The 27006-nt window shown below is 39.4% G+C and overlaps 1 protein-coding gene across 20 annotated transcripts in view; it reads right to left on the reverse strand.

The window, feature by feature from the left end:
* The window catches only part of bbs9 (Bardet-Biedl syndrome 9), a 516876-nt gene that overhangs the window by 243987 nt on the left and 245883 nt on the right, over window positions 1-27006 (reverse strand). Inside the window, exon 22 of one of the 20 annotated variants that reach the window (XM_069921050.1) lies at window positions 20848-20948. The exons of the other annotated variants lie outside the window; for them this stretch is intronic. Coding sequence (XP_069777151.1) covers window positions 20865-20948 — 84 coding nt within the window. The 3' untranslated portion in view covers window positions 20848-20864. Of the gene's footprint in view, window positions 1-20847; window positions 20949-27006 lie in introns of those variants that run through there. 20 annotated transcript variants of the gene reach the window in all.

The following is a 27006-nucleotide window of genomic DNA, read 5'->3' on the forward strand; positions in this document are numbered from 1 at the left end:
CGTAACAGTCTTCAATAAGTCTAACTCCTTTATTGGACCACAACTTCAAGAATTTGTTATCTCATGAAAAAGGTATCAAACTGCTCTAAAACAAAGGGGTATAAGGTGATATACCTCCTTTAGTTCCAATTTCCTCATCTATCTTACCCCAGATACCTATTAAATGCTTCAGGAGAGGTGTGTCTTTAATTCCTGTCATCAATCTTGAGTTCAATTTGTAGATAAAGGCTGCAGCTAGCTTTTCTCCAAACTTCCCCAGTTCTATATTAACCCATTGCGGTATAATCTCTCCTTAAAAAAAGACGCAATAAATTTCAATTGAGCTAATCTATAATAATTGAAGAAATTTGTAAGTTGCAATACACCCAATTCATATTTCCATGTTAATTTCTGCATCAATACTTTAGACATTTTAGCTTTCCATAAAAAATTAACTAACCCATCTATTGAATTCCTTAAAAAATTTGAGGTATTGAGCTGGGTAATGTCTGGAAGAGATATTGAATTCTTGAAAAAATGTTCATCTTTATATAGTTCACTCTCCCTATTAAAGTAATAAGTAACGTCATCCACTTTTTCAAATCTTCAAATTCATGAAGGTAAATAATTCAATTTATATAAATTCTTCAAATTATCATCTGTTCTGATCCCCAAATATTTTGATCCCACTTTGGCCATTTAAACTGAGTGTTTTATTGACATCAAGCGTAGTCGCCTTTATTAAATGGCATAACTTCACTTTTTCCCCAATTTATAAGCCGAAACCTGTCTGTATTCTTCTAACTGGAGATGTTGTTGCCTTAAGGAAGACTCAGGTTCAGTCAAATAAATCAATGCATCTTCTGCAAATATACTGATTTTATTTCTTCATGACCAATTCGGAATCCCTTAATAGATACATCTCATCTAATTACATCTCCGATAGGTTCAATTGCTAATAGAAATAGTGCTGGCAACAAAGGACATCCTTGTCTGCTAGACCTCTGTAAATTAAACAGTGCCATAATTTGTCTGTTAGTTACTACCTTTGCCTTTGGGCTAATATACAATATTTTAATGGAGTTAATAAAAGATTGTCCAAATCCAAATTTTTCCACTACCTTAAAGAGAAAGTCCCATTCCAATTTATCGAAAGCTTTTTCTACAGCCACTCTTAAATCTCTTTTTGTTTGTGCTAAATGAATATTAATTAACAATTTCACTACATTGTCGGCAACTAATCTCTTTTTAACAAAACCGGTTTAATTAGCATTTATTAACTTCAGTAATAGTCTATTTATGCTATTAGCCAAGATTTTCACAACAATTTTGTAATCTACATTCAAAAAAGATATTGGCTGATATGAAGTAGGCTTTAAAGGGTTTCTCTTTTTTGATATTACCGTAATTATTTCAGTAGAAAAAGATTCAGGGAAGTTATGTGTTACTGACGCTTACTGGATCATATCCATAAATAAAGGAAGTAATAAATCCTTAAATTCCTTATAGAATTCAGCCAAAAAGCCATCTTCCCCCGGGGCTTATTACTTTGCAATGAACTCATTGCTTCTTTAATTTCTAACTGGTCAATAGGGGAATTCAGCTCCGTCTGTTCTTCCAAAGATAGCAGAGGTAAGTGTTTTTGAGATGGATATCTATCAATTTTGTAGTCGTCCTTTAAAGATTCTGAGCTGCACAGTTTTGAGTAGAAACTTTTAAATGAATCATTTATATCCTGAGGTTTATAACCAACATTGTTAAGAGTCTTTCCGAATATTATTTATAGTTTTGGAGGTTTGCTCCATCTTCAATTGCCATGCTAATACCTTGTGTGACTCTCATCTAATTTATAGTATTTTTGTTTAGTTATTATTGCTTCTTCAGTTCTATAAATCTACAAGGTATTGTATTGAAGCTTCTTATTAATTAATATCCTCTGACTTTCAGACATGTAAATCTTTTTCCATATCTGTTATTTCCTTTTCCAATTGATCCAATTCTCTCATGTAATCTTTCTTTATTTTAGAAGTAAAACATTATTTTTCCTCTTAAATAAGCTTTCAATGCATCCCAAATCACAAACTTATCAGTTGCTGATCAGGTCAGAAAACAATAGAATTTGCTCTCTTACAAAATCACAAAAATCAGCTCTTTTCAAAAGTAAATGTATTTATCAGGCATTTCAATTTGCAATAATTGTGGTGAATGGGCCAGACAAATCTAGCTTTATAATCCACCTGAAGTACTCTACCTTGAAGCTATGCTGAATAAAAATCATGCCTGTTTGAATAAAAGGAATAATCCCTAATAGTAGGATATACCCTTTGCCATTTATCTATTAAATTCAGGTCTTTCATAAAGGTCAAGGTTGTCTGTCTTAGCTGCTTTGTTCCTCTTATAACTTTATCTAGCAAAGGGTCTAAAGAAAAGTCAAAATCTCCACCTACCACTACATTTTCATGGACATTTGCTAAATTAAAAAAGTTTCCTGAATAAACTTATCATCTCTATTAGGTACGTAAATATTCAAAAGGGTTCATAATTCAGAAAAGTTTTGACAATGAAGCATTACAAACCTACCTGCTGGATCTGTTTCAATATGGTGAATATCTATTGGAAGATTTTTATTGAATAAAATTGCTACTCCTCTTGATTTTGAATTAACTGAATTAGATACAACATGACCGACCCAATCTCTCTTCAATTTCAGATGTTCCTTTTCTACTAAATCTGTTTCTTATAAAAGAAGCTATAATTTGTTCACATTTCTTTCTTTGTTTACAGTTTTCACTTTTGGATACTTTTCTTGAGTACTGGTAAATCTTTTTTTTTGGACTGTCGGAAAGTAAAAATTCTGCTTGGCTCACAGGATAAAGGATCTTAGGATTGTATGTGATGTCATGTACATACTCTGACAATAAATCTGAACTTTGAAGTTTGAAAGGAGAGAGGGAAAGCTGAAGACACACAAGGATGCAGATGCTGGAATCAAGAGCAAAGCACAATCTGCTGGAGATAAACAATGGCCAATATTTCATGTTGGAACCCTTCAAGTTTCACAATGATGCTGCTCACCCCAAGTTCCTCCAGCAGATTGACTTTTGGGGAAAGCTGTCTACTTCAATAAAAAAATCCAGGGTCACGAACTCAAGCCCCCAAATTTATAATCCAGCCAAATGGAAATAACATTACTTCCATGAAGTAAATAAAGTGTACATACTCGCATTGAATATGAAATATAAATTCCATATGCTATGTAAATGAAAGGTAATAAGTCTAAACACCATCATAATATGAACAATAACCACAACTAATTGCTTAAGTCCGACAATTAAAGCTCCACATAACAAGCATTATGGCCACAGCAATGAATTAATGGCCCAAATCTGACAAAGTAAAAAAACTGTGTTTCATAAATTGGTAACTGCAGTTAAGCAAAGACTACCAGATGACCGTAAATCAACCAATTCCAGAATACAAACCTATCATCCAAACTTAATTAACCTACACAGGACTTCTATCTCCATACTCTTTTGCTGTCAATACCCACAGGAACAGGCAATAATTGCTGCACTCCAAGTATCAGGCACTTACCAATATAAACAGATTTTCAATCCAACTGCAGGTAGAAAAATATGCCAGAGAAATGGTGTTGCTGATTTTATGGCAAACAACAGATGCCAAACCCCTTCCATCTTACACTGCGATGAGGTTCACTAGGGAGACTTTCAATAGTGGTAAAAATCACATGCACGCAAATGGTCGCCCATCAAAGATAAGCTGCTGGAGACTGAAACAGCAAATACAACTGGTAACAATGGAGAAACACAAAAGCTGGAAACATGAGCAGATAAAGAATCGCTGGAGGAACTCAGCAGGTCAGACAGAATCCATGGGTAGCTTTGAGTCTGCACAACTAGTAACATTATTCAGTAAATATTTAGACCTACAAGTCTAAATTAAAATAAATTAAATGGCAGGAAGCCAGTGGAGAATCCAAATGTCAAGGACATATTACTAAAGGTAATTCCAAACAAGAAAGTATTTCCATTCACAATTGAGAGAAACCTGAATTACAAAATTAGATAATTAATTGAAAACAAAAGATTCTTAATAGTAACAATCAGCCATTGATGTGATTGATATTGACTACATATCAAACTTCCAGGGTAAGATTATATTATTTAGGCAGTTGATAGGTAAAATGACTTACTTTAGAAAACGTTCACATTTACAAAAGGCACTCAATTAAGAGTCTGCATTTACTGTGCTGAAGAATTTGCTCAAAACAAGACTTTTATTTTTTAAAGTCATAAAAACAGCACAGTAATAGGCAAATTCGGCTCACGAGCTCGTGCTGCCCAATTTACACCCCATTAACCAACACCTCCGGCACGTTTTTTTTGAACGGTTGGAGGAAACCAGAGCGCCAGGGAAAACCCCATGGGGATTTTATGGGGAATTGGGGAATTCCCCAATTGGGGAACTGGAATATGGGGAAAAAGTACAAACTCCTTACAGACAGCATGGGATTCTTGCAACTGCAACATAATTTTTTTAATGGGTTACCATGGTAACAGGTTGAAAACAAAATGTGTTCATTAGACATGCAGAAGCATAATTTTATTAGTGGCAGAAGAACATTCCTTAATGCCACAGCCCAAGCCAAAAGAACAGAGTTTTTAAAGATATAACTTCCCCACCCTCACTGCAGTTTGATAAGCTTCTTTGCTTCCTACTCAATTTCCGATTCTCACAAAGGGTCTTTAAAGAAATGTTAACTTTGTTTCTCTTCTCGACTCAAGTAATTGTGTCAATTTTTTGCTTTCATTTTGGAAGATAGCAGTTATTTTAAAAATTTCAATAACTGGCTTGGTTGTGAAATATTATTTAACAAGTTATAATCTGCATAAAAACAACTGATCACATCAAATTATATAATAAAAACACAAACATAACTGACATTTCAGACTTGAGCTCTTCATCAAAGTATGAGAAAATGCCAGCAGGCGTCTGAACAAGATAGTAACTAGTGGGGGGGGGGGGGAGGAAAGAATGGGGATGGCAAAGGGTGAGCAAGTTTAGTGGATGGTAATAAAGTTGATGTTCATGCCATCTGGCTGGAGGGTGCCCAGACTGAAAATAAGGTGTTGTTTCTCCAAATAGCGGTTTGTCTGGGTGGGACAGTACATAAGGCCATGGATAGACATGCCAGTGTGGGAGTGTGACTCGAAACTGAAATGGTTGACCACTGGGAGGTCGCTATGGTTGTGAACGGAGCAGAGGTACTGAGTGAAGCGATCTTCCAGTCTGCGACCGGTCTCTCTAATGTAGAGAATGCCATGAAGGGAGCACTGGATGCAGTGAATAATTCCTTTGGATGTACAAGTGAAGTGTTGCTTCATTGGAAAGGCCTGTTTGGGGCCCCAGACCGTGGTAAGGGAGGAGGTGTGGGCACAAATGTTGAACCTCCTGCAGCCACAGGGGAAGGTGCCGGGGGTGTGATGGGTGGGGAGGGAATCATGGAGGCGTATGGCCAAGAGTAGGAAAAAATGTCTGGTGGTGGGATCCTGAAGTAAGTGCTGGAAATTCCAGCAAATAATGTGCTGGATGCGGAGGCTGGTGGGATGGCAAGACAAATGAGCAGAAAGTGGAGAAAATGCTGAGTTGATAGTAGTGGAGAGAAAGCCATGTTTGTGGAAGAAGGCAGACATTTCAGAAGATCCTGAATGGAAGACCTCATCTTGGGAATAGATGCAGTGAAGATGGAGGAATTGAGAGAAGGGGATGAAATCCTTGCAGGGGACAGGGTGTGAGGAAGTGTAGTTAAGGTAGTTGTGGGAGTTGGTGGGTTTGTAGTATACATCATTGAAAAGCTGGTCTTCCAGAAGGGGGTGGGGGAGGGGGAGATCCAGAGAGGGGCAGTATTATCAGAGATTGGCTAGATGAGTTTGAGATCATGGTGGAAGTGGATGAAGTTGACAATCTCATTGTGGGTGCATGAGGCAACCCTAATGTAGTCGTCAATATACTGAAGGAAGAGTTGAGGGGTCTTGCCTGTGTAGGCTTGCAGCATGGTTTGCACCACAAAGCCCAGAAACAGACAGGCGTAGCTGGTTCCCATGTGGGTACCCATGGCTACTCATGGAGGCAGTGGGATGAGCTAAAGGAGAAGTTATTTAAAGTGAGGACAAGTTCTGCCAGGCAGAAGAGGGTGATTGGTCAGATCTAGGAAGAAGTGGTGCTTTCATACCTTCTGTGTGGGGGATGAAGGTTTAAAGGGATTGAACATCCATCGTGAAGATGAGGCAGTCCAGTTCAGGGAATCTAAAGTAATTGAGGAGATGGAGGGCATGTGAGGTTTCACAGATGGAGGTGGCAAATGAAACAGCACTTCACTTGTACTTCCATAAGAATTATTTACTGCATCCGGTGCACCTTTTGTGGTATTCTCTATATCAGACAGACCAGTCGCAGACTGACAGATCCCTTCGGTCAGCACCTCTGCTCTGCTCACTCAACAGCGACCTGCCAATAGCCAATCATTTCAATTCTGAGTCACACTCCCATGTTCTATCACACCCAGACCTTATTTTACATCTGGGCACGCTCCAGCCAGATGGCATGAACTTTGACTTTACTGCCTTATACTAAACCTGCTTGCCCTTTCTTTCTCCTCCCCCTTTCTTGTTTTTCCAGTTCTCCCCCCCATCAGTCCTGCTGTCCCCTCCCTCCTTTCTCCATCTATCATCTGCCTTTACCACCCCCCCACCCACTCTTCTGTTCAGACACCTGACGATATTTTCTCATACTTTGATGAAGGCCTCAAGCCCAAAACGTTGGTTATGTATCTTTACCTTTACTACATAAAGGACACGGTGACCTGCTGAGCTTTTCCAGCATTTTGTGTTTTTATTTCAACCATCTTGTCTACAGATTTTTGAGATTTACATCAAATTACATGGTATCCAGTGATGGTCCAGTACATAAATCAATATCTAACAAAAGGATTTGAATAACTCATGCATAAAAACACAGCGAACTGATGGCAAGTAACCCTGACTTTCCAGGAGAATGCTTGAGCTTTGACTCTAGGTGGCAAAATCAAGTTTCTATTAAAGCCAATACTTTGCTGGCATTACCCGAAAAGTCACAATTCCAAATAATTATCAACAATATATGGAGAACGTTGGAAGAGTCTTTGTTATGGTTCATCCCCAGTAGCAGCATTAGAGAACAACCTGACTTATGGGCTGGTCCAAATGACACATGCAGAGACAGACATCCAGAGCTGCTGATAGATCATCAGTGAAAGATGTCCTTTAAAATGCACTGTGAAATGTTGGTGAGGGAATGCTGCCGACTGGCACATTCCAGGCTGCAGGAATACGTGACAATGGACGCACTGAGGCTTGGCACAGCCACCTCAAAGGCACTGCGGGGAAGGACCATAGTCTCAAATCATTCTGCTACTGGGCATTGAGGGGCTGAGACTGGAGGGGAAGCCCCTCAAACAAGGCAGGATGTAGCAACTACAAGGAGCTACATTAATGGCAATGGTGCTACGGAGCCAATTAGAGGATTAAACATAATGTACAGTAATAAATGTATATAAAAATGACATGAGGGATGTTTTGCTTTGTAATATAATTTTATTGTTAATAGAGTTTATTTTTGGAAAAAATCCAAATTGTTTACTACATTAAATATATGCCAGTTTATGGTCTTAAGCATCTTGAAATATTGTCAAAAATCTATACACTGAAGCAAATACAATCATTTTTTTAAAAAATGCTTATTTCAGCACACATTACAAACTCTGGATTAGGCTGTAGGAGGGGAACTCATTTTCTATCTAAACTATGAAGGGTTGAAAGCTAATGGTAACTCTGGTCAGAGGCAAAATGGACACTGCACACTTTTTTTTCCAGACCTTACATTACAAATTACCAGTGGCAGTAAAAAATACATTTCAAATAATTTTATAGTGGCCAGAAAAGGTGTATTGTAAGATCATTACTTGGCAACATTTCGCACCAGCCAGGGTATTCCAGGGCAATTTTTTTTGTGCACATTTCATAAAGATAGGCCAGATTTTGCAGGAGCTTGCAAACTACTAGTGCATAATGTGTGCAACCTTATTTAACGTGTAAGGCCCCAAAAAGTTGCTATCGGTGACATCTAGGCTTTGAGATCAAAGCTTTCTCCTCTAGAATAATGGGGAATCAAATAATGGTGATAAATTCATGTACCCACACATTAGTTGTGCTGTAAAATAGTCTGATAAACAATGCTTTGTTGTAGATGGCCTACACCAGTCTTGAATGGCAATGTAAAGCAAGATTATTGCAAACTTTAAAAATAAAGAATTTACATAGATTAAGTCACGGATATTTCAGACTGTAGTGATTTTAAAAAAAGTTATAATATTGCATTCTATATAATTGTAATGTTCAACCTTTACTTTCTGGAACATTTTGCAAATATTAATGATTGCAATATTTCTTTCCTATTTGCTATCTATACAAGTGATTGGTTGCTTAAGCTCTTTGATGACGTTATTCTTCATGGTAGGGAGCTGGCACTCACTTGATGAAGAGTACCAAAATTATGTTGATCAACTTCACCAACTGCTCAGGCTCAGCCATATGATGATTCTTAACCCCACTCACAAAACAGGAACATATTCCAGTTTGTAACCAGCAGTTGAGAAATTAGAGTATCTCATTTATTTTACTGAAATCTAAACAAAGCCTCCCAACACAAACTTAAACACCCGGGGAGAGTGACAAACAGGGTAACACCAATGAAAATGTAGCATAGCTTCAAAATTGGGGTAACCATACCACATGGTCCTCAACATCTTGCTGGAGATCACATCTCCTAAGCCATTTTCTCTCTGACCACAAACAAGGCAAACTGTGGCACAATATGTCATGTCAATAGCTCACTGAAAATCTTGGTAAGATAGAGTTAATGTTTCTCTTGGCAGCAATGTTTAGGTCTGGGTTTGAAAAATAAAGGGCCAGTCATTCAAAGAAATATCCTTAACAGGGGGCAGTGCATTTGGATTCCACCCCCCCCCCCCAAAGAGGGTTGCAGGCTTATTTATTGAATGAGATTGATAGATTTAGATATTAAAGACATCAAAGGATGTCAGGTGAAGGCAAAAATGTGTTGCTGAAACAAAATTTCAGTTTATTGTCAGAGTACATTCTTTTTCTCCTATCAGCCATGATTAAGTTGAAAGATGAAGCACAAATGAGGAGTCAAACAATTTCCTCCTACTTTTATGTTCCGATGAATCCTTTACACAAGTGGGCACAGAACCCATATGACAGAGAGAAGCAACAGCCCAGATATTTAATTTGAATAATGGATAAATTATTTGAAGATACCAGGCCACAGATATTGTACGCCATAAAATTAGAATTTGATAGGACTCTTTATATGTTGCCCCATATACAGTGGGCTGAATTGTTTCCTTCAGATCTAGAAACCACAATAGTGATGTGATATTTTTTAAATGATCAACTGGTTTTTTGAATTACATTGTTTTAATGAATGTTTTTTTAAAAAAAACAAAGTAACAATTTCAAGTAGGATTTTAAAAGTTCAATTTCCAGATTGTGATTTATTTTCTTCATTGACACCTCCAATCAATCTGCATCAGGGCCCTGGTTTGAAATACAGAGGCATTTAAGAGTTCAATTTCCAGACCCCTAGTGAGGAGCATGCTGCTTCTTTGGTGGGAGGCTGGCAATCTCAAGAACAAATCAGATGCCTGGAGATTGAGGTCACTCTGCAAGGTGCAGCCTAGAACAAGTTGTAGATATCTTACAAGCTCCCAATGAAGGGTAACAGTAGGAAACAGTCATGAAACACAAGCAAATAGTCTCTGGCCAAAGGAACTCTGCCTTCAGGTGTTCAGCCTGGCATCAGCTGTGTTCTGATAAGCAGACTGCTGACCCTGTGGCAGGAGTTGCAGAAGACTCCCAGTCTCTTGTAGGCAGAGCACACATTCCAAATGGAGAGTTGCTGTGTTGTTTCTAAGACCTGTAACAACATGCCTTTTACTCACAGGTACTGGCTATTGCATCACTCAGCTGATGTTCACCTAGAGGCTAGCTACCCAACCCAAGCCTAAAGGATCCTAAATATATGCTAGATTCATCTTTAGTACATCTGTTAGGGTAGAGAACAGCCATGGCAGAGTCATTTTTCATTCCATACCCAAGCAGATCTCCACGTGACACCACTACTGCAGGAGGCAATACACTTTCAGACACACTCAAGGGAATAGGGATGGGCAATCAGTAGCCCTTGGTCTGTCACTCAAATCACAGGCACAAAAATGGCAGCAAGTGCCTGTGCTGTGCTCCTCAATCACTGGGATCCTTTACTGTAGCCACATATTTCACGAACTCTTCAGGGACTTGCAGTTAATTACTTTCTTTCACACTGTGCCCTTAACACCCAACCTCCCCATGAGATGACAGAAGTACACAATTAAGTCAGCAAGTCAACAAAGAATGTCCTACAGTGAAGATACAAAGGTAACAGTTTAGTTAATTAAAAAGATCAAGGCTGTCAATCACAAGCTAACATTATCTATTATTTTGGCTTAATTCTCTGCATAACCACAGCTCTGGAAGCAAAACTCCTACGGCAATGTTTGGAGCCTCAAACTCAACTAGTGGTTAAAGGATGGGAATAATCAGGCTGAAAACATTGCTCAATTTAAAGTCCCTAAGTTGTTTTGTGCAGTTGCCCTGGGGAAAACACCTGTCCTTCACAAGTCATTGCATGCTATGCTGGCCCCTGCCATGCTTCATATTTGGTTGAGTGGGTTTTTTCATTTGTGACTTCATGCCTACTTGGACCCACCTTTCATGTCCAAACTCTGGAAAATTAATTTAACCTTCAGCAGTGGATCACCCCTCCTGTGACTCAATCATATAGCGACAACTGCTCATTGGGAATTGTAATTGCATCACACCAACTTAAGATGAAAAAAAGCTTTTGAAAAGGCAAATATTGCTTAGCCCCAGCAACCGGCTTTACTACCGTTTTTGCAGATACATACTACGATAATGGTAGTACAATGTAAATGTCATGCCCTTTCATGTCTTATCTATTTAGGGAATAGGGCCCCACAGGTACTGTGAGTGAGTTACTGAGTTTCCTACAAGACTCTAATTGTGCAGATGCCCGGAGGTCAGAAGAAAAAAAAACAATGTTCAGAGCTCCAAATACTTCTGATCAAAGCCCAGGCAGAACTAATCAACTACAGTACATATTCAGGTACCTTGTGATCAGAAGCTTCAGCTCAGTCCACTGGACACTCACGCTTCTTGTTCCTTCCTGTCTCTATACCAATACACAACTCTCTAAGCACTAGGAGAATTTTAGAATGTGCTGAAGGAAATTACAACTGGATATTACATCAGAACATCAAACACCTATGGATAAACACAAAAGTTGCAGATGATGGGATCTTGAGCAGTTGTTACAGGAATTCAGGAGGTCAGTCTCCTTTTTAGATAGGAACTCTTCCTCAAGACTAAGATAATAATAAAGATGAAATTCACATATAAAGGGGGAAAGAAGCAGAGGGAGAGGCCCAGAGGTGATGGTATAGGACAGAAGGTGTGAGAGTTGGAGAAAAAGGTAGAAGTAGAGTTCATAACATGGGGGTGGGGTAAGAAAAGTTAGAGGGAGAGGAAAAATATGTAAATAAGAGATGGAATCAGTGGAACTAAATGGGGGTAGGTTGAAAATAAAATTTGAAAAATCAATTGTTCATGCCATTAGGTTTAAGATTGTCCAGAAGGTTATGTGGAAGTGCAACTCCCAACTAAATATTACATGAAGGAATATGGAGATACAGAGTTGAAGTCCCCTGGAGAAAATATGACACATTCGTTAGGGTATGGCAGGTTTATCTGCAACAGATAGGCATGCAGATATAGTTACACCCCTTCTAAATAGAAGGTAAAAATCTGTACTAATAGTGGAATGATTGAGATAAATGAAGTGGGTCATGGCACAGATGACGTGCTTTTTGTTTTTAAGTATCTTTTTCATTTTACGTTGTTACTTTGGATTTATATTTGGTTCCTTTAAGGGTCTGTACCTATAGACATGTGGATCCTTATGTTTGTTCAATTAACAATCTTTTCCTTGTTTTATTAGGATATGGAGGGAAGGGAGAGGGGTGGGTGGGAGGGGGGGGGTGGGGGAATGGATTCTGAATGAAATATATCATTGTTGAGAAAGATTGCAATGTTGTTTTGGATTAGTGAGAGTCTTGGAAAATCAAAAACAAAATATTAAAAAAGACTATCCAGGAGGCATGTGTGTTATTCCTCAAGTTTACATTTAGTCTCATCCTGCCAATGGAAGAGACCAAAGATTGATACACTAGACTAGAAATGGCTAAAGGAGTTAAAATGGTTAGTTATGGAACCTCAAGTTTAGACCCACAGAGCAAGGTGTTCAGTGAAGCACTCTCCGAATCTGTGTCTGGTCTCACAAAGTATAGGAGGCCACACTGAGTACTCTGAATTCAGTAGATTAATTTGGACAATGTGAGTGAATACTGATCAACTCAGTAGCAGAGAAATCGGCATTAAAAAGTTGTTGAAAGGGTTTTTAAATACAATTTCTAATTCAATGCTTTTTCTGACTTCTGTTTAAATTTGAAATAGAGCAGAGCATTTCAATCCTAAATCAGTGAAATAACAATTCCAGCATAAACTGACAGAGTGACCTCTTTTTATACTTACCTGCCCTTTCTTGTGCAAACCTTGTCACCTAATTAAAATACAACCCTACTGGCATAAATCATATGTAATTTATTCAATTCTATTTTTGTTTATTTTATATAAAAGTACAGTTCCTGTTTGGCTGCAGCAAGAATTTCAGTGCGTATGTGCATGGTACTTGTGTGAAGGACAATATCATAAAACTTAGAAACCTGGCCAGGAATCCTGGGCAAGCATGGCGTCGGCAAGTGCAACGACAATGGGCGCCTCCTGTTGGAGCTCTGCGCAGAACAGCGGCTTGTCATTACAAACACCCTTTTTCAGCAGAGGGACAGCCTTAAGACCACCTGGATGCATCCCCGATCCAAGCACTGGCACCTCCTGGACTACATCCTGGTGCGAGAAAGTGACAAACGAGATGTGCTCCACACCAGGGTCATGCCTAGCGCGGAATGCCACACTGCCCACCGGCTGGTTTGCTGCAAGCTCAACCTTCACTTCAAACCAAAGCCCAGGAACAATAAAGCCCCCAGAAAGAGGTTCAATGTTGGAAACCTGCAGTCAGACGAAGCGAGAGGAAACTTCCAGGCAAACCTCAAAGCAAAGCTCGACGATGCAACCCGCCTCACGGACCCGTCCCCTGAAACCCTCTGGGATCAGTTGAAGACTACCATACTGCAATCCACTGAAGAGGTACTGGGCTTCTCCTCCAGGAAAAACAAGGACTGGTTTGAAGAAAACTGCCAGGAAATCCAGGAGCTGCTGGCAAAGAAGCGAGCTGCCCACCAGGCTCACCTTACAAAGCCGTCCTGTCCAGAGAAGAAACAAGCCTTCCGTCGCGCATGCAGCCATCTTCAGCGCAAACTCCGGGAGATCCAAAATGAGTGGTGGACTAGCCTCGCCAAACGAACACAGCTCAGCGCGGACATTGGCGACTTCAGGGGTTTCTACGAGGCTCTAAAGGCTGTGTACGGCCCCTCACCCCAAGTCCAAAGCCCGCTGCGCAGCTCAGACGGCAAAGTCCTCCTCAGCGACAAGATCTCCATCCTCAACCGATGGTCAGAACACTTCCAATCTCTTTTCAGTGCCAACCGCTCAGTCCAAGATTCCGCCCTGCTCCAGCTCCCTCAACAGCCCCTAAGGCTAGAGCTGGATGAGGTTCCCACCCTGGATGAGACATATAAGGCAATCGAACAACTGAAAAGTGGCAAAGCAGCAGGTATGGATGGAATCCCCCCAGAAGTCTGGAAGGCTGGCGGCAAAACTCTGCATGCCAAACTGCATGAGTTTTTCAAGCTTTGTTGGGACCAAGGTAAACTGCCTCAGGATCTTCGTGATGCCACCATCATCACCCTGTACAAAAACAAAGGCGAGAAATCAGACTGCTCAAACTACAGGGGAATCACGTTGCTCTCCATTGCAGGCAAAATCTTCGCTGGGATTCTACTAAATAGAATAATACCTAGTGTCGCCGAGAATATTCTCCCAGAATCACAGTGCGGCTTTCGCGCAAACAGAGGAACTACTGACATGGTCTTTGCCCTCAGACAGCTCCAAGAAAAATGCAGAGAACAAAACAAAGGACTCTACATCACCTTTGTTGACCTCACCAAAGCCTTCGACACCGTGAGCAGGAAAGGGCTTTGGCAAATACTAGAGCGCATCGGATGTCCCCCAAAGTTCCTCAACATGATTATCCAACTGCACGAAAACCAACAAGGTCGGGTCAGATACAGCAATGAGCTCTCTGAACCCTTCTCCATTAACAATGGCGTGAAGCAAGGCTGTGTTCTGGCACCAACCCTCTTCTCAATCTTCTTCAGCATGATGCTGAACCAAGCCATGAAAGACCCCAACAATGAAGACGCTGTTTACATCCGGTACCGCACGGATGGCAGTCTCTTCAATCTGAGGCGCCTGCAAGCTCACACCAAGACACAAGAGAAACTTGTCCGTGAACTACTCTTTGCAGACGATGCCGCTTTAGTTGCCCATTCAGAGCCAGCTCTTCAGCGCTTGACGTCCTGCTTTGCGGAAACTGCCAAAATGTTTGGCCTGGAAGTCAGCCTGAAAAAAATTGAGGTCCTCCATCAGCCAGCTCCCCACCATGATTACCAGCCCCCCCACATCTCCATCGGGCACACAAAACTCAAAACGGTCAACCAGTTTACCTATCTCGGCTGCACCATTTCATCAGATGCAAGGATCGACAATGAGATAGACAACAGACTCGCCAAGGCAAATAGCGCCTTTGGAAGACTACACAAAAGAGTCTGGAAAAACAACCAACTGAAAAACCTCACAAAGATAAGCGTATACAGAGCCGTTGTCATACCCACACTCCTGTTCGGCTCCGAATCATGGGTCCTCTACCGGCACCACCTACGGCTCCTAGAACGCTTCCACCAGCGTTGTCTCCGCTCCATCCTCAACATCCATTGGAGCGCTTACACCCCTAACGTCGAAGTACTCGAGATGGCAGAGGTCGACAGCATCGAGTCCACGCTGCTGAAGATCCAGCTGCGCTGGATGGGTCACGTCTCCAGAATGGAGGACCATCGCCTTCCCAAGATCGTGTTATATGGCGAGCTCTCCACTGGCCACCGTGACAGAGGTGCACCAAAGAAAAGGTACAAGGACTGCCTAAAGAAATCTCTTGGTGCCTGCCACATTGACCACCGCCAGTGGGCTGATATCGCCTCAAACCGTGCATCTTGGCGCCTCACAGTTTGGCGGGCAGCAACCTCCTTTGAAGAAGACCGCAGAGCCTACCTCACTGACAAAAGGCAAAGGAGGAAAAACCCAACACCCATCCCCAACCAACCAATTTTCCCCTGCAACCGCTGCAATCGTGTCTGCCTGTCCCGCATCGGACTTGTCAGCCACAAACGAGTCTGCAGCTGACGTGGACTTTTTACCCCCTCCATAAATCTTCGTCCGCGAAGCCAAGCCAAAGAGAAGCTGTACATAAAAATTTCACAAGCAATAGTAAGTCGATGCAGTAAAAGGACCTCCAAGTGCACAACCATTTTAATTCCACGCACCATTCCCAAACCAACTTAAAAAAACAAAAATATACTTTTTTCACAATGAATTATTTACAAAAATGAAAACAATTCCAAGTCTTTTTGCACCCATAATATCAGTCGTATCTATATATTCTCATCAATGTACATTGCTACATTTGTTCTCTCAATATACCATCACCACTGTGGTACCTTGTTGTTTCTCCTTCCTCGGTTGAGGGACTTCCCTCAGTATCAACCCCTCATTGCCCGGTAATGGGAGGACTTTACATGGTGGTCCTTCCCCACGGGGGAACCTCGCATTGGCTGCACCAAATTTCAGTGCATCCCTCAGCATGTACTCCTACAGCTTCACATGTTCCAGTTGAAAGCTTTCCTGGATGGACATCTCTGTATACTAAAAGACCAACAGATTTCGGGCTGACCAAAGTGTGTCTTTCACATCGTTGATGGTCTTCCAGCAGTTCTGGATAACTGACTCCAAGTGCATCCGCAAAAACAGCCCGAAAATCAGAGAGCAGTCAGTAAAAAGGTGGGCGATTGTCCTTGATTACTGTGATGGAGTGGAAACTATGAACATGTTGGCTGACTGGGAGGGCTCCTCTCACTGCCAGTCAGGTGCTTGTTTGAGAGCCCTGATGATGAGGCATTCTGCCAGATGACCATCCCACCAATTTTTGTTGAATGCCTCCCCCGAGTCTCTGGCTTCTTTCCTCCAGCTCCCAACCCTGATCCCTTCCCTCACCTATCAGAGAGCTACCCTCTGCCATCATTTCTCAGCTTTTTCTCTATCCTCCCACTTACATCCAACTATGACCTCTTACCTGTTAGCCTGTGCTCCTTCTCCTGCCCTTTCCTCCCTCTTCCCCTCCACCTATTTTATTCAGGTAACTGTCTGTTTTGATGAAGGGCCCAATCTCAAAAAGTTGATTACCCCTTACTTCCTATGTGACCTGTTGAGTTTCTCCAGCACTTTTGTATATTGTGGCAAAACTTCACTTGACATTTTAGGATTGAATTAAATAGTCTGATGGAAAAATTCTTTTTAGTTTCTGGATTGAAAGCAAAATGTGCCCATCGACAAATTACATCAAATACATGTTTGCAGATTAATGGCTTAGCTCAACACAAGAAAATAAGATGAACAGGCCCCTCAAATTGGCCTTGTCATTCAATTAGGTTGTGCCTAATCAGCCCCAGGCCTCATCTCCTCTTCTGTGCTCATACCCTAGAGTCTTCAATCACCTGATCTTCAATGATCTACCTTCTGCCATTACTTGGAAATCAGATATAGATTTAGGAATGCAGAGATGGCATACTGAATTACGTTCTTGTATTCCACTTGAAAAAATAACTTATTACTTGCATAATAAATATCATTTCTTTTTGAAAATATGGAGCCGATACTTCCAACACGTTGGTTTGAAAGTATGAGGATCTCTCAACATCTCATTTCAGTGGTAACTCCATTGCTATTTGAATTGAGGTTATATTTTTGTTTTTGGTATTCCCATTTTAAAAAAAAATTATTTATAACTTTAAATCATATGACACCCCTACCCACCTACAAAGAAAGAACAACAATAATCAACTTTTTAGCTGTGGAGACCAAAAGATCCAGACCAGGAGATTAAATTTTAATACCAAGAGTTTTTAAAGTAAGGGCTCCATAGGTTTACAAAACTGATATTTATCCTTCAAATTATACGCCATCTTTTCTAGAGGAATACAGGATTTCATTTCAGCATGCCAACTTTACATTCCTAAAACTAAATCAGAATTCCAAGTTATAGCCAAACATTTTTTTAGAAGCAGCCAAAGCCAAACGTAAAAATTCAATTTGGTACATAGTCAATCTCAGTCCTAAAGCAATCGACTTACTGTCCCCTAATAAAAGTAACATTGGATCAAACGGTAAACTTACTTTTAATACTCGCTCCAAAAACTATTTAACGTATCCAAAAATCCTTAACCTTAGGACAAGTCCAAGTCAAATGAAAATAAAAGTACTAAAACATAAATCTGAAGAAATTAATTCAAATTTCTTAATTTCTGAGAGGTTAAATACAATTGATGTAAAAAAATTACATAGTACTAATCTAGATCTTACATTTATAACCTTAATCATGCTATCCTTACACAAGTTTCTCGAAATATTTTCACCTATCTTTCTACTTAAATCAAGTTCCCTCAATGCCCGGTAATGGGAGGACTTTACATGGTAGTTCTTCCCCACAGGGATCTCGCATAAATCATTCTTCATTTATGAACTTTCAACTAAGGCATTTTGTTTTGAAATAATTTATACATCTCAGAATAAATTTATTTGTTTCTTCCTTAGTGAGCAATAATTCTAAGCAGATTGTCTAGGCAATTTTAAACTATGGCCTAATTTTTCCAATAAAAAAAAGTTTTAAACTAATTTAAAAAATACTGGGAACTTGAAACTTCTTCATTTGAATGAAAGTTAAAAATTTCCCTGCTTCAAATCAATTTTCATCTTTTTAAATCCCCAATTGATTCTATATCTTCAAAAACTGATTATTTACAGTAAAAGGAAGTTTATTTTGATATAGAAGCATTTTCGCTGAGATCTTTACGTTTCCACCTATCTGATAATCAATTTTATTCCATATTTCAATTAAATTGGCAAATCCTTTTAACAATTAACAATTTGGAATTCCACTTATAAATGAATTTGGACATAAACCTCATTAATTTTATATTTGCCCAAATAGAAGATTTATTTAAATCAAACATTGCCTTAATAAGTTTCAATTGTGCAGCCTTAAAATAATTCTGAAAATGAGGAAGTTGTAAACCACTTAATTCAAATTTCCAAGTTAATTACTCCAATTATACCCTATTCACTGTCCCCTTCCATAAAAATTTCCTTCCAATTATGATAAGATCTTTTAAAAAAATTTGGGTGTACTAAACAAGGAATAGATTGAAAAAGATATTGAATCCTTCGAAAACATTCATTTTAATACAATTCACTCTGCCTATTAAAGTAATATGTAAACCATTAAACCTATTTAAATCATCTTTAATTTTATTAAATAATGGAACAATTTAATTTATACAAATTATCTAAATTTTTATAATTTCTAATACCTAAATATTTAATTGGATTATATGTCCACCTAAATTGAGAAACAACGTTAACAATGATCACAATCTCCTTCTACTAATGGCATAACTTCACTTTTATCCCATTAATTTTATAACCAGGTATTTCTCTATGATCTTGTAACTTTTTATATAAAGAAACTAAAGAATTTTCAGGATCTGTCATATAAATCAATACATAATCTGCAAACAAACTAATGATATACTCCTCTTTATTCACTTTAATACTGACATCTTGTATTATTGATTATGCCAAAGGTTCAATTGTAGGAGATAAAGGACAACCTTGTTTAGCCCATCATGCTAATGAAAAAGAAGAAAGTTGTCCATTAGTAACTACTTTAGCCAAAGGATTTCTATACAAAGCTTTAATCCAATTCATAAATTTTGACCCAAATTGAATTTTTTGTAAAACCTTAATAATTCCATTCTAATCTATTCAAAGACTTTTCTGCATCTAATAATAAAACTAATGCTAAATCCAATGGTCTCTGAGAACTATGTATTAAACTAATTAATTTAGCCATATTATCAGCAGAATGAATCCAGATTAATATGAATGAACCAACTCAGGTAAATATTAATTTACTATTAGCCAAAACTTTAGCAAAAATCTTATAATCAACATTTAATAAATCTTTATCTTTCTTGGGTATTACTGTTATTACAGCATTTGAAAAAGATTCAGGTAAAGAACAAGTTACAGCCACTTGTTTTAATACTTCCACTTATCTACTTCCTTAAGATAATTTTTATTATTTGGTCTCTTAAACAAGCTTTTAATCATCCCATAAAACAAATTTATTATCAACTGAATTAACATTTATATCTAAATATATCTGTATTTGACTTCACATTAAAAATCACAAAATTCTACATTTCTTAACAATAATGAATTAAATCTTCAACTATAAACTGTTTCAATTCTATGGGAATTTGAACATGTCATCAATAATAGTGAATAGTCTGATACAATTCTAGGTTTATATTGTACATACTCAATTCTTTTTTTGTAAATGAGCCGAAATTAAGAAAAAATCTATTCTATAATAAGTCAAACCGATTAGAATAAAATGAATAATCTCTCTCTCTAGGATTTAATTTACTTCAAATATCACCAAATTTAACTCTTCCATTAATATCAATATTCTTTTAGCGGTTTTCATTTTCATTAAATATTTTGTAGGTTTATCTAAAATTGGATCCAAACAACAAATAAACTCTCCACCAATTATTATACTTCTATCTACTTGAGGCAAGTTAAGAAAAGCATATTGAATAAAGATTTCATCATCTATATTAGGAGCATACACATTCTGAATAAATTTGACAATTTACCAGCACAAATCTATCAAAAGGATCAATAATTATTGATTGTAATTTAAATGGGAAATTTTTATTCATTAAAATGGCTACTCCTTGCGCTTTAGAATTAAAAAACGAAGCTGTAACTTGACAAACCCATACCCTTTATAACTTTTGATGTTCTTTCTCTGTTAAATGAGTTCCCTGTAGAAAAGTAATATCTACTTTCAACTTCTTAACATGGGCTAAAACTCTTTCCTTTAATTGGATTATTGAGCTCATTCACATTTAGCATTACATAATTCAAACCTTGTATTACCATATTTTAATTTTTAAAATAATCAACTCTCCTCTCCTTGTCAGCCCAGCTCCACAGCCAACTTTTAAAACATACCATCTCCAAAGATAGAAAGTAAGAAAACCCAAAAATAAAAAAAGGCCAAAAGTGCCGATTAGGTCGGCGCTAACTCCCTTAATAACGAAAAATGGCCCTCGCCACTAGTGGCACGAGGCCTCAGAAGGGGAAAGCAGAAGAAAAAGAGAATAAGACTACCCCATACAGAATATCAAAATTTAATTTCAATCAGTCAAGTATGTTAAGCTTCTTCAAGGTCTCTGTTAACTTGATCATCATCAATTTCAACTTGAGCCTCTGTTAGCTGACTTCCAGGTGAAATCCCTCCTTTTGATTTTTCTTGATCCCCTTCGATTTGTTGAGATACAGAAGATTGTCTCCATTCTGCTTAATGTTAGATAATGAATTGTCAAATTCCAAGCTTCAGACTCATTAGCAAAAAATTGAGCTTGATATTGTCCATAAAAAAACTAAGAACTGCTGGGTAGCAAAAAGCAAATTTATATCCCTTTTTTCCACAAAACTGATTTTGCTGGATTAAATTCTTTTCTGCTTTTGACATTTTAATTACTCTAATCCATATAAAAAATACTCTATTATTTTGAATCATTAAACAGCTTTGTTGTTCCCTGGCTTTTTGAACTGCCATTTTTAAAATTATTTCCCTGTCTTGGTAACATAGACATTTAATCAAAATAGAGCATGGCGGTTGTCCAAGATATGGTTTTTTCCTTAGAGCTCTATGTGCTCTATCAAGTTCCAAACCATTTGGAAAATTTTCTGGTCCCAAGATTTCAGGCAGCCAATCTTGAATTTATTGTCATGAACATGTCAGGAAATTTGGTGTTTTGTGGCAGCATCTTAGTGCAAATATTCATACAAACCACCTTAAAACAATAAATAAAAAATGCACAAAAAGAAAGGCAGTGCCTTTGATTCATTTATTATTCAGGAATCTGACGGCAGCAGGGAAGAAGCTGTCCTTGTGCCACTGAGTGTTTATCTTTAGGCTCCTGTACTTCTCACTCCCCCCCCCACCCCCCAATGGTAGCAGAGTGAAGAGGGCATGGTCGAGGTAGTGGGGATCTTTGAGAATAAAGATGAGTTACAACCGCTGAAGTTTTTGCTTGTCCTGAGAGTTGGTGCCTCCACCCGAGGCAGTGATGCAACCAGCCAGAATGTTCTCCACGGTACACCTGTAGAATTTTTGAGTCTTCGGTGACATACCAAATCTCCTCAAACGCCTCACAAAGTATAGACGCTGGCGAGTCTTTTTCGTGATTGCATTAACTTGGAGGCTCCAGGACAGATCGTCGGAGATGTTGACACCCAGGAATTTGAAGTTCTTGACCTTCCCCATTATTGAGCCCTTAATACGTAATAAGGACTGGGTCATGTTCTCCTGACTTCCTCCTGAATTCCACAATCATCTCCTTGGTTTTGTTAACATTGAGCGCAAGGTTGGTGGTGTGACATCACTCATCGAGCTGATCTATATAACCATATAACCACTTACAGCACAGAACAGGCCAGTTCGGATCATGCCGTAACAAATCCCCATCCTCCTAGTCCCACTGACCAGCACCCGGTCCATACCCCTCCAGTCCTCTCCTATCCATGTAACTATCCAGTCTTTCCTTAAATGTAACCAATGATCCCACTTCGACCACGTCTGTCAGAAGCTCATTCCACATCCCTACCACCCTTTGCGTAAAGAAATTTCCCCTCATGTTCCCCTTATAATTTTCCCCCTTCAATCTTAAACCATGCCCTCTAGTTTGAATCTCCCCCACTCTTAATTGAAAAAGCCTATCCACGTTTACTCTGTCTGTCCCTTTTAAAATCTACCTTCCTTCTGTACACTCCCTCATTGCCATTTGTGTTACTGCTGACAACTGTAGTGTCATTGGCAAACTTGTAGACAACATTGTGCCTGGCCATACAGTCATGGGTGTATAATGAATAGAGCAGTGGGCTAAGCACATATCCTTGGTGTGCGCCTGCATTGATAATCAGTGAGGAGGCGACGTTTAAGACAATGTCCCAATGCTATTTACTGAAGCAATATTAGATTCAATTCATCACATACTCTTCAGCTACCCTGAATGAAAAAGCCACTGGCATTTTGTTCCCTTTGGCAATCTTTCAGGCTGAACTTTCTGTAACATTAAATTTCACTATTACTGCTGATAAATAAACTAACGTTTTCATGTTTGATTTTCATTCTTCACCTCTGAAAGTAACATTAACCACAACTTCTAAATAATTGAGAATACCAATGCTTTGGATTAAAATGACTTTTTGATGAAACAGGCCAATTACATTTTATTAGTCAGAGAATTGATAACTGCATTTAGTTACAAGAGCTATTATTCCACATTTCCATGGATTTTGCCAGAGGAATGAGCAAAATGGGATGGTAAGAGACAATTTCTGCAGTTTGCCAATATCTAATCTACCTGCCAAGGAAACAGGAAACTATTTTGCCTGTTTACATAAAATGCTGGAAACCTGGTTTGACCATTGTCATTATTAATTTTAAAATCCAAAATGGAGCCAGAGAATGCCCAGATAGCACACAAAATTATGATTTTCACTGTTTCAAGATTAAATTTATTCTAATGTAATAAAAACATTGCAATTTCACTTTAGTCTCCCATAAGGCACACAGACTTGTCATTGTCAGAAGTTGCAGAAGCACCTTTTACAGTCAGAGAAAGAGAAGCAAAAGAGAGTTCCCTTTGAGTCACCAAGTGTCCATGGATTCACCTCCAGTGCTTCCATGGCTACACAAAGTCCTGGTATAAGAATCCTGGTTTCTTGGTATAAGTGACAAAAAAAAAACTAAACTCTGTAGTTTGATTTGAATCACAGTATCATTGTAGAACAAGAATCCAATTAGTCCATCAGTCTTCATTGAGGCAAAAAATGACACCACTTATTCAAGACATAATCAGCTAATTGCCTTAGAGCAATGCAGCAAGCAATAACTTGAACTTGTGCCTTGCCTTTAAGATAATGAAGTATCTTGAGGTTCTTTACAGGAGCTTAACACAAAAATGCGTCAATGTGCCACACAAACAAGCTTTGAGGGGAATCAAAAATGTTTTAGGCAATAATTCCAGAGGTTAGGGCCTTGGCTGCTAAGGGCATAGTTGTCATTGGTGGAAATGAATTCAAGGATGCATCAGTGTTCAGAACTGCAATTCTGCGGAGATTATGAAAGGTGATAGAAGATATCGGAGACAGCTAGAGTGAGAAAAAGGAGGAATTTATAAAGAAGGATGAAGTTTTAAATGGAGGCATTGTCAGACGAAGAGCTACTTCAGATAAATAAGCAGAAGAGAAGGTTAAACAAGACTTGGCGCATTAGGATTTAACCAGTTTGGATGAGCACTCATTTTTAGAGGGTGGAAAATAGAAAATCTGCTACACCACTCAGCTCAGTCAAAACATGAAGCTTCTCGTAATATTTAAACAGTTAAGGGCAGAGTAAGAATCAACCACTCACTGGACGAGTTTACAAAATCATAAGAAAAATCAGTTGCATTTTTACAACACAACTGCCAAATCAGCCCGCCTACTCGCTGCTGGATGAGGAGGGATGAGGATATTTAGGGTAATCAGATTCATCAATCCTCAATTATATACAACCAATAGCTAGAGTTACATCTTTTAATCCAACATTTTAAATTTCCAGCATCTGCACCTTGTTGATTTTTGAGAAAAAGAACAATCTCAGACGATGCTCCCATCAACAGTAATCTTTACACTTTAGTGAAACTGCCACATGACATCAAAAATTCAAGGTTCCTTTTACTGTAATGTAATAATACATTAAAAATGTAATGTACATGATAAACTTCAATGTTTCTCTGCCATGTCAAACAAAGTTGCCATGAGGATTGCCTAGCACCTCTAACAATGGGAGAAAGAATCAAGACAGTCCCTTCAATGACACCAAGTGTTCATGGATTTGTCTTTAGCACTTCCACAGCCTCTGTAGCAGCATAGACTCCAGTTCAAACCATTGGCAACACAAGTTCCAGATCCAAATCTCCATTCCAATCAGGAAGCCTTCAGCGCCCGAGGCCTTTCAGGAACCCTTCTTCCCAGCATACACTTGCATCTCAGTTCTGATACCTGGTTCCTGTATGCCACTCTCCAGCAGCCCTCAGTGGGTCCTTTGTCCACAAGTTGCCAACAACCCTCAGGCTGCGTAGGACCTAAAGTTGCTGAGTGTCTCTTTGGTACGTTGCCATGATCCCTGTCCTGTAGCATCATCTCTTGTGTTTCTCCTTCTCAACAGGAGTGTTCTGGTCCCCTGGAGTCTACAACCCTTGTTGTATGATGCCCAGCACAGGCACCCCACTGCATAATTGGATCCTGGATTTCTTCTGATGGGCAATCAAGTGACTCCACGAGGCAATAGATCAGAGTCAAAGACTTTTTATTAACTTGGACGTTAGTTGGGGCTCAGAGAGCATCTGGCCTGGATCTGAGCAGGAAGTGATCTGGGGTTCAGGTCTTGGGTCGGAGAGAATGTACAAAATTCTTACAGACATTGTGGGATTTGAACCCTGATCCCAATCGCTGGCGCTGCAATGCCATTGCACTAACAGTATTGCCAACTGTGCCACTCTATGATCTTTCTTAAGATTCTGCCTCCTGTAAATGTCCTCAGCGGTGAAGACTGGTGCCCATATGCCTGAGTCTTAAAGCTCTGCAAAAAGTAGTGGACATAGTCCAGTACATCACAGGCAAAACTCTCCTCATCATCAAGAAAATCTACATGGAATTCTGCCTTAGGACGGCACCAGCAATCATCCAGGAACCACACCACCAAAGATCCGCTCTGTTTTCACTGCTGCTATTAGGAAAGAGGTATAGGTGCCACAAGACTTGAACCACCAGGTTCATGAATAGTTACCATAGTTTCACTATCAGACTCCTAAACAATAGATCCAATCAGACTCATTTAAGGACTCTTATTTTGCACATTATTTATTTCTGAATATCTATTTTTTGTATACGGCACAGTTTGTTTATATTTCTTTGCATCTCTTTTTTATTTACTCTCTTTATGCATCTTTTGTTGAGTATAGTTTTCACTAGCATTAAGGAGAAATTCTGCCTGGGATGCAGGAAAAAGAATCTCAGGTTTGCATGTGATCTCATGTATGTACTCTGACAATTAATTAGAACCTTGAAACTGCTCAGCTGACTCACAGTGCTCTGGCTTCCTCGCACAACGGAATGCTGGTTGTAGGGTAAATTATCTGCAATCAATTCCAGTGTAGGTGTCTGATGGTGAAATTGGGGAGGGCATTAAAGGATATATAACTGAGATTAGTTCGTTTAATTTTATTATCATCTGATTGTTCATATTTCTTCTTTGGCTTGGCTTCGCGGATGAAGATTTATGGAAGGGTAAATGTCTATGTCAGCTGCAGGCTCGTTGGTGGCTGACAAGTTCGATGCGGGACAAGCAGACACGGTTGCAGCGGATGCAGGGGAAAATTTGTTGGTTGGGGTTGGGTGTTGGGTTTTTCCTCCTTTGTCTTTTGTCAGTGAGGTTGGCTTTGCGGTCTTCTTCAAAGGAGGTTGCTGCCCGCCGAACTGTGAGGCGCCAAGATGCACGGTTTGAGGCGATATCAGCCCACGGGCGGTGGTCAATGTGGCAGGCACCAAGAGATTTCTTTAGGCAGTCCTTGTACCTTTTCTTTGGTGCACCTCTGACACGATGGCCAGTGGAGAGCTCACGATATAACACGATCTTGGGAAGGCGATGGTCCTCCATTCTGGAGACGTGACCTACCCAGCGCAGTTGGATCTTCAACAGCGTGGATTCGATGCTGTCGGCCTCTGCCATCTCCAGTATTTCGATGTTAGGGATGAAGTCGCTCCAATGAATGTTGAGGATGGAGCGGAGACAACGCTGGTGGAAGCATTCTAGGAACCGCAGGTGATGCCGGTAGAGGACCCATGATTCGGAACTGAACAGGAGTGTGCGTATGACAACAGCTCTGTATACGCTTATCTTTGTGAGGTTTTTCAGTTGGTTGTTTTTCCAGACTCACAAAACAAAGGACTCTACATCACCTTTGTTGACCTCACCAAAGCCTTCGACACCGTGAGTAGGAAAGGGCTTTGGGAAATACTAGAGTGCCTCGGATGCCCCCCAAAGTTCCTCAACATGGTTATCCAACTGCACGAAAACCAACAAGGTCGGGTCAGATACAGCAATGAGCTCTCTGAACCCTTCTCCATTAACAATGGTGTGAAGCAAGGCTGCGTTCTCGCACCAACCCTCTTTTCAATCTTCTTCAGCATGATGCTGAACCAAGCCACAAAAGACCTCAACAATGAAGACGCTGTTTACATCAGTACCGCACGGATGGCAGTCTCTTCAATCTGAGACGCCTGCAAGCTCACACCAAGA

This window comes from Narcine bancroftii, chromosome 2 (genome assembly GCF_036971445.1).
Source record: "Narcine bancroftii isolate sNarBan1 chromosome 2, sNarBan1.hap1, whole genome shotgun sequence".
Taxonomy (NCBI): Eukaryota; Metazoa; Chordata; class Chondrichthyes; order Torpediniformes; family Narcinidae; genus Narcine; species Narcine bancroftii.